Source organism: Phoenix dactylifera, chromosome 4 (genome assembly GCF_051530095.1).
Source record: "Phoenix dactylifera cultivar Ajwa chromosome 4, Ajwa_hap1_PhDact_Kaust_v1.1, whole genome shotgun sequence".
NCBI lineage: Eukaryota > Viridiplantae > Streptophyta > Magnoliopsida > Arecales > Arecaceae > Phoenix > Phoenix dactylifera.
In genome coordinates, this window is record NC_143193.1 from 50,522,816 (window position 1) to 50,531,130 (window position 8,315).

General features: G+C 39.2%; 1 protein-coding gene across 1 annotated transcript; it reads left to right on the plus strand.

Annotated features, from left to right (window-relative positions):
* The first annotated feature begins 2,308 nt into the window (after window positions 1–2,308).
* On the plus strand, window positions 2,309–6,756 carry LOC103701364 (protein kinase STUNTED-like). The gene is made up of 11 exons (XM_039133513.3): window positions 2,309–2,759; window positions 2,918–3,021; window positions 3,121–3,242; window positions 3,343–3,467; window positions 3,555–4,310; window positions 4,398–4,646; window positions 4,747–4,913; window positions 5,031–5,110; window positions 5,216–5,363; window positions 5,821–5,970; window positions 6,182–6,756. Exons 1-11 carry the CDS (start codon window positions 2,510–2,512, stop codon window positions 6,440–6,442), a joined length of 2,412 nt encoding a protein of 803 aa, XP_038989441.3. The 5' UTR covers window positions 2,309–2,509; the 3' UTR covers window positions 6,443–6,756.
* Window positions 6,757–8,315: the final 1,559 nt, after the last annotated feature.

Consider the following 8,315-nt stretch of genomic DNA (forward strand, 5'->3'; position numbering starts at 1 on the left):
TTTCATAACATTTACAAGCCCATAATTTTTTTCAAGTGAATAATACATCAATAAGCTCGCTAGCAGAACATCTATATCACATATCTCAAAAGAAAACAATGTGCTCTACTTTGAGCGTGTCTCATGGTTCAGCTTGAAGTCAACCACTGTACAATATCGAACACATTCTCTCCAGCATGGAATATGAAAAATAGTTGGGCCACTAGGAATGCAAATTGGAACCCGAGGTCACATTATTGGGTTCTCATTTGAGTTGAACTAGTTTTTCTTGTTTATAATGATAGTATTGCGAATCTAACGACCTGGCGAACGGTCCATTAAGGTGGCAACCTCATCAACTTTTGACTTTTAAAATTTTAACAAAAAAATAAATTATAAAAATTCTTCCAAAATTATAAAAAAAATATACTTATATTTAATAATCTAAAAAATCTACGGCTACTCTTTTTTTTAAGATTCATCGTACATTAATTCATAACTTAATAAAATAATAGTCAAACTATTAATCTTAAACATAAGCCAAATATCATATTAGAAGAGATCCAAGAATAAAAGAAATAGGTGCATCCTCCTCATTATTTAAAAATAATTTTAATTTTTTATATGAGATAAATGATTTTACTAACATCATCAATTTAATTGAATGTAACCGTAAATTCTCTAAATAATTGAAAGTCAAGATAATAAATATAAAGAATAAAAACTATAAAGAAAGAGAGGAGGGCATGAAATGAGGAGTCGCGTAAAGCATGAGGTCAGGCTCCTGTAATTTATTGAGTAACCGGAAAGCAGCCTTCGTCCAAGTTGAGGGTTGAGCGGATGGAGAGAAGCAAAGGCCGCTTACGTCCCGAATAAACAAGGGGACGTAAACGTATACCATGGGATTACGCCACTTGTAATTTAAGAATAACAAGATAAGATCGTGCAGGTTTTTTTTTTTTAAAAAAAATAAGTAAGTTGATTATTGTATCAGATAAACTGGCTTAGTGACCACTAATTACGTTTTTTTTTTCCTTTTTTTTTTTTGGTTTATGACCATCTCGTGTGTCCAATTAGTTTCGACAAACAAAATAAAATCATTTCCAACTATCGCTATTTTCCTTTTTCTTTTTATGAAAAAGGAAAAAGTATGTTTTTATGATTTGACATGTATTTTTTTTTTTGATGTTTTATGGGTTTGTTTTAGATGTGAGGGTTGTCCTTTGCTATTTTTGATTGCATAAATTGTTAGATGTATGTGAGACAAAAAAATAAATTGGCAGTAGGCAAAAATAGTGACATGCTCGAAGAACAGAAGATCCGATGGCAAAGATAGTGAATAAAAAATAAATATAATTTTTGAAAAAAATAACCGCAGTGAAGATAGTTAACTAATTTTATTAATAGTTAATTAAGCTCATTCGCCAACTGTCTGCCGCCCAAAGGCGAGTTGATTGACACCAAGATGGTAGTACGGTTGGAACAGGGCTAAGATTTTACCGGAGTGACTTATGTTTGAAACACGCAGGTGTCGATTAAATGTGGAGACCAGATGCCTCCTGCGTAGTTTGTTCTATGGAGTTGCCATTTGATCTGTCGGTACTGAAGTGGCGTTGGGGTGACATACTCACACGTGGGGCAATCTACGTGTCGGAGAGGGCATGCGGAAACCTGCGACCTGCATTGAACATTTTTTGATGGAAGGAGGGCCCAGTGGAGGCTGCTACGTGGATGGGTTCGTCCCTCCCCCCTCCTAGTTTTTATCCAAAAAAATGGCAAGTTGATTTATTTCATCTAAAGATGGATAGGTCAAGGGAGATGAAATCAATTTATTAAGGAAGCTAAAAAAAAATAGCGTTTGGCATTGATGCCTTTCTTTTTCAAAAAAATTAGAAATATAAATTTTATTTTTAGTTTATCGAAAGACGAATGGTAAAATCTATTTTTTTTAAAAATAAAAGTATATATTTTTATTTTTATTTTTATTTTTCAGAAATAATAAAAATATTAAAAGAATTAAAAATAGATAACTAAATATAATTTCTACATCAAATTTCCTATTTTTTATTTTAAAAAAATACTACCAATTTGGATTTTTTTTTGGATTGATGGTGATGACACTTATGCTCCTATCCTTTCAGATGAAAAAGAGGAAAGCTGATTTTTTACAAGATAAGGATAATTACATAAATTGCAGAAGACATTACCAATTTCGGAATCTAGACAACAATAAAAGCCCGGCAGCCTTCCCCTCAGAAAAAAAAAAAAAAGGACTTCAGGGGCCGCTCCCTACTGATTTATATTTAAGGAAGCGGGAAGAATAATATATAGCCAGTTTTCAATTATAAAATAGACTATTGAGGCTTGGGAGGGTGTTGGAAACTAAATTTTGTCCAAAAGACAGCGTAAGATCTATTTATCGGCAACGAATAAAACCCACCGAGATTTCAGAGAGCGTCTCCCATAATCCCTCCGTCGAATCCTGAGACGGAAAGAATCGGAGAAGAGAAGGAGAGAAGAAAACAGAAGGATGAAGCTGAGAAAAGAGGAGGAGAAGAAAGATGGCATCTTGGTGCAATCCAATGGCGGCGGAAGAAGGAAAGAAGAAGAAGAAGAAGAAGAGAAGGAGGAGAGTAAGAAGGGGGAAGAAGGAAAGACGGTGGTGGTTGGGATTAAGATGGACGCCGAGAGCCGGGAGCTCCTCACGTGGGCCCTCGTCAAGGTCGCCTCCCCCGGCGATCGTGTCCTCGCCCTCCACGTCCTCCCCTCCTCCGCCGCCGGTACCAATCTTCGTAGCCTCGACCTCTCCGCCGCTTCTACTCTTAAAAATTCTAATTTTGCTTCTTCTTTCATGATTTTCTTCATGAAAAATCTAATCTTGCTCTTCTTTTCTTAATTCTTCTCGCAAATATATTTATATGTCTATATTTTTCCGCAGATGTTTCGCATCATAATGAAAATTCGCCCTCTTCTCTGCTCTCTCTCGTGAAGGCCTTCGACTCCATGCTCGCTGTCTATGAAGGCTTCTGCAATCTCAAACAAGTTGTCACTTTTGTTCTTTTTCATCGATTTCTTCGCCATATTTAGTTGATTTTTGATGCTGCATAAGTTAACTTTTTTTTTATTTATTTGTTTTGATAGATTGATCTGAAACTGAAGCTAAGCCGTGGTTCATCAATCCGCAAAGATTTGGTTCGAGAGGTGAATTCCTCTGCGGCAAGTAAACTAATTCTAGGGATTACAAAGAACAACCGTTCTTTCGGGTATTCCAGTGAATCTTAGACCGTCTCTCTATCTTTTCTTCTTTTTTTTTTTCGACGACCAATGTTGTATGGTTTGTATGTAATCAATTGATTTCAATAGGTCTTCCTCTACCTCAATTGCCAAGTACTGCGCAAAGAAACTCTCCCGGGATTGCTCGGTGTTGGCAGTGAACAACGGCAAGATTGTCTTCCGAAGAGAGCCACTGCCAGCTTCTCAATCCACAGGTTGGTTGGTCGTTCCTAAACTTCACTTCCTGCTTCAATTCTGCTCATTTTTGGCCCCTTGTGCTCAAAATTCCATTCTGAAAGCAGCGAACAACAGTGTCGGTGACCATGTCCGAAGTTCTAGTTCAGCCCTCGTGCCCTGGCAGGAATCAAAAAATTACTCCAAGCGATCCAATCGCGGGGATGACAAGTTGGCGATTAAAAGCCATGCAGGAAGGAACACCAATACTTCGAGCACATTGCTTCCCTGTTTGCCAGTTGTATCTAAAAGAAGGTTGAGTTGTGTCAGCCTTGGTGCAGACAACGTCTTACCATCATTGGATGACACAAAAAGGCAAAACTCTGGCGTTTGTTCCCCTGTTTCCCTTCCCTTGTGCTCTGAATTGGAGAAAGATGAGTCCTTGGCTCTGGTTCCTGGGAAGAAACCGGAGGCTCCCTCGAGCTCCGTCTCTCACTTGATCAAGGACTCGCCGCAAGCAAGACCTGGCTGGCCCCTGCTCAGAAAGTCGGTCTTGCCCAATCAGAAAACCACTTCTGCAGAGAGATCCAAGACCTCTGTGGTTCAATGGGCCATGCGGCTTCCCAGCCGGCACTCAGCAGTATCGACAGTTCATCCAGATCAAAAGCCTGCAAAATTAGAAGCAAATGCCACCTCCGGTGTTGATGGGAAAAGAGGGGCCATAGTTCCTTTCGAAACTGATTCATGTAGTCCATCGCCTACAATTGACAATGGTGAAAAGAAAATTCCAAAGGAGTTGGAATCTCTTAGGGAGAAGTATTCATCAGTTTGCAGATTGTTCAGCTATAAGGAACTTGTGCAGTTGACCTCTAACTTCTCACCAGGTCAATTTCCATGACTTTTAATTCTCATGCTATCTGTGTATGATCTGGCTGAGCTTTCGTCTGTTGCTGTTTTGATGTGCACTACAGAGAAGTTCATTGGGAGGGGAGGTAGCAGCCATGTCTACAGGTGCTGCCTTTCTGATGGCAAGGAATTGGCAGTGAAAATTCTGAAGCCCTCTGAGCACATCCTAAACGAGTTCGTTTCGGAAATCGAGATTATCACCGCATTAAATCATAAGAACATTATTTCGCTGTTTGGGTTTTGCTTTGAGAATGATAATCTCATATTGGTCTATGATTACTTATCACGAGGTAGCTTAGAGGAAAGCCTCCATGGTATGCTGTTTATGTTCACTACAAGGTCATCCTTCACATTCTTGTACCTTGTGTCTTCTCTTTCGAAATCTTATCTCCTATTCCACATTTTTATTGTCAGGTGAGAGTGAGAACAAGAATGTTCTTGGTTGGGTCGAGAGATATAAGGTGGCAGTGGGCATTGCAGAAGCCCTTGACTATCTACATGGTGCTGCCAATGTTCAACCTGTGATCCATCGGGATGTAAAATCCTCAAATATTCTCCTCTCTGTTGATTTTGAGCCCAAGGTACTCTCTTGTCTGCTGTTAGGATCAATGAAGAAATTTGCCTCTTTTAATTTGTTTACCAAATGCCTTTCAAATTAAACCTTTGGTTGTATCCCATTTCTTCTTGGCATGCTTCAGTTATCTGATTTTGGTCTCGCAAAGTGGGCATCAGCTTCAATAGTGGACTTCTCATGCAACGATGTTGCAGGGACGTTCGGGTTTGTGTGCTAATTCACTCAACTATGAACTTATTTGTGAAAGTGACATCAGATGAGATGCGATGGCGTTTCTGTTTAACCGAGCAAAATGTCTTATAATTGCAGGTATTTGGCTCCTGAATATTTTATGTATGGGAAGGTCAATGAAAAAACTGATGTGTATGCTTTTGGTGTTGTGCTTCTTGAGCTTATTTCGGGTAGAAAGCCCGTCTGCACAGGCTGTCCCAAGGGCCAAGAGAGCCTGGTCATTTGGGTAAGTTCTTTGGTGTTCTTCTATAACTGATGCCACCTTGTGCTCAATAAAAAATGGCTGGAAGGCTAGTTTTCATCATAATTGAATGTATATATGTACATATATGGCTTTCGTCTAGAGATTTGGCATACCATCTAGAGATATGTAAGACTTTGCTTTATAGCTTGTTTATGATTGAAGATAGTCCAACATCTTTTTTCTTGGTAAAATCGTAAAAAGCCATGCTCCCATTTATTTTCCTGGAAATCCGGTATGGGACTGGGGATTAAACATAACCTTTGGCACTTTTCATGCACAGTGGCTGTCCTAGGACTTGAACCCATACCATTGCACATTTGCACTTGTCAGCCCAAGCATTTACTACTGCACCAAGCAATGGCTCCTTTTATCGATAAAATAGCATAAAACCATAATAAACAAGAAGATACGAGAACTTACCATGATATCCTGATGGCAGGCAAAGAAAATTCTACAAGATGGAAAAGTTAAGCAGCTGGTCGATCCATGTCTGGGCACTAATTACAGTGATGATCAGTTGGAGAGGATGATTCTGGCTGCTTCCCTCTGCATCAGAAGAGCTCCTCGGTGTCGTCCCAGAATAGCAACTGTAAGATATTTATTACCATGCAGTTCTCATGATTCAGCTTTATTGATCTATTTTGCAATATTTTACCTCCGGGAAGCTCTTGGGCATGCTGTTGTTTATTATGAAGTGAATTCTGAGGTGCAAACATGATATAATTATACATATACTGCTCCTGACTGCAGGTGCTGAAGCTAACATGATATAATTATACATATACTGCTCCTGACTGCAGGTGCTGAAGCTCCTAGGAGGAGATGATGACATTCTCAAGTGGGCAAAATCACAAGTCAGTGCTTCCAAAGAGTTTGATGGGTTGGATGATGAGGCACCACTTCAAGATTCTAACATCCAGTCTTACATAAACCTTGCACTGCTTGATGATGATTCACTCTCAGTCAGCAGCGTAGATCCGGCTGTCGATTTTATAGCAGCAAACACTTCCTTAGAGGAGTACTTGCGAGGGAGATGGAGCCGTTCATCGAGCTTTAATTGATGAGTACTCATTTGGTCTCCTGATGTTTGTATAGGGGGTGTTCCTATGTTGTCTCACTTATTGCATCTGTTTGTTTAATTACAAGAGGAATTGAGATGAGAGGCGGTATGCTATGCCCTCCTCCTTTCCTCATTTTATGCCATGTCCCTTTATGGGATTGTTTTTGGCCGGAGGGACCATCCATCTCTCCCCAGGTGTTCTCAACCAAAGGGTGAGAAAAATAATGGAGGGAGTGGATGGCTTGTTATATTTGCGAAGAGCTGTAATACCCATAGCTTTCGTTAATAAAGGGTTTCATCACATGTTTCCTTTTAGCGGTGCTGTCTAAATTTTGCCGGTGCTTTTCAATCAACTTGGTGGTTCCGTGGTGCAAGATGATTTTTGTAAATGCAGAGGGGAAGATGATATTCTGAAACTTTTCAGCATTTTGCTGGGCAAGACAAGGTCCGCGAGCCAATCGCAGAGTAGAGAAAAAAGCCTCACGGTAATGGTGATGCTATCAGGCAGCCACCTTGCCTTGGCTGGTTCGGGTTCTTTGAAACTTTCCATGCTTCTTCTGGAAGCATTTTGGTGAACAAAAGCTTTATGACATTTTGATCCTAGCGATAAAGATGTATATAGTTCTAATGGTTTAAGATGGAGGCATGAAGCATTTTGAGTATAAATCATAACAACAGTTGTATTGTAAATAACATATGCTGGACTATCATGTTCATTTGCATCAAGCACAAATAGGTTTCGACATACCATACGAAATGGAATCTAACAAAATAGAGGACGTAAGTTGATAATAGAAAAGCTAAGTAATGCCAATAGATCAGAGAGAGCTAAGAGTGACAGCAAAAGATGACGAACTAATGATACCAGCTGAGCTGAGATAGGAGGATCACGCCTCAAGTAAAAAAAGCTGCGAACAGTTGAAATGTTTTTCTCCAGCAGAATAATGAGATCCATATACGAGGAAAGGACTTGGAACACAGAATCGATTAAATGGAATTTAAGCTTCTATGGTGATTCTCATGTCGTTTGAATCACCACTCATTAGAACATAAATTCCGCAAGCCATCCATGAATGAGGAAAGGACTCAAAACACAAAATCAGCACCACTCAACAAGGGTATCCTTACCCAATGCTCATCCAGTGGTCCATCACTCTTAAAACTGCAGATTTCAGCTCAAACGGATCCAAGCATAAACAACTTCTAGACCACTGCTCATCCAAATTTTAGTTGTGAATGAAACGATAGGGAGCCGTGCACACTGACAGCAACCCATTTGTGACCTTGGAAGAACCTGTGGTCCACTCAAGAGGGCAAATTTGGTTTCAGCTCTCGACCTAAAAAGTAGTAGGATCTGGGCTGATAGGAGATCAGCATTACCAAATTCACATGCACTTGGGAAAGGAGAGAAAAGGAGGGAAAAAACTCAAGAAACCTTCTATTTAATTATTTTTGCTCCTTTTGCAGCTCTGAATCGTCTGATTTTCTCTTCTCCATGCAGAAGTCCACATGCATGAAAGAGTAGAATTCATCAGTGGTCCTTTCAATGCTTAAATGTAATGAATAATCTAATATGGGCAAATTTAAATGAAAGATGATAGCCCTCGGCAGTACCTAGCTTATATCACATCCATTTATTCATTAACAGCAAGCAGAATTAATAAAAATTCTAAACGAAATAAATATTAATATATCAGAGATGGAATACAGGGTTCTGCCGGGGCTAAATCAGATTATCACTGAAAAGAGCAAATTTGAAACTAATAGGTCATTTTGCTTCTTACCTACTGTTTTAATGATAAATTAGAAACTAAACTTCTGAGGAAAAAAATAAAAAGAAAAAAATTAGCTAACTCATAGAAACAAGTCCAAAG

What these genes read in the sequence shown, in the direction of transcription:
- LOC103701364 (XM_039133513.3), top strand. Translation starts at nt 2,510, where the DNA reads ATGAAGCTGAGAAAAGAGGAGGAGAAGAAAGATGGCATCTTGGTGCAA. An exon ending in CTGTTGATTTTGAGCCCAAG is followed by an intron (nt 4,914 to 5,030) that starts GTACTCTCTTGT and finishes GGCATGCTTCAG; the next exon opens with TTATCTGATTTTGGTCTCGC. An exon ending in GATGTTGCAGGGACGTTCGG is followed by an intron (nt 5,111 to 5,215) that starts GTTTGTGTGCTA and finishes TTATAATTGCAG; the next exon opens with GTATTTGGCTCCTGAATATT.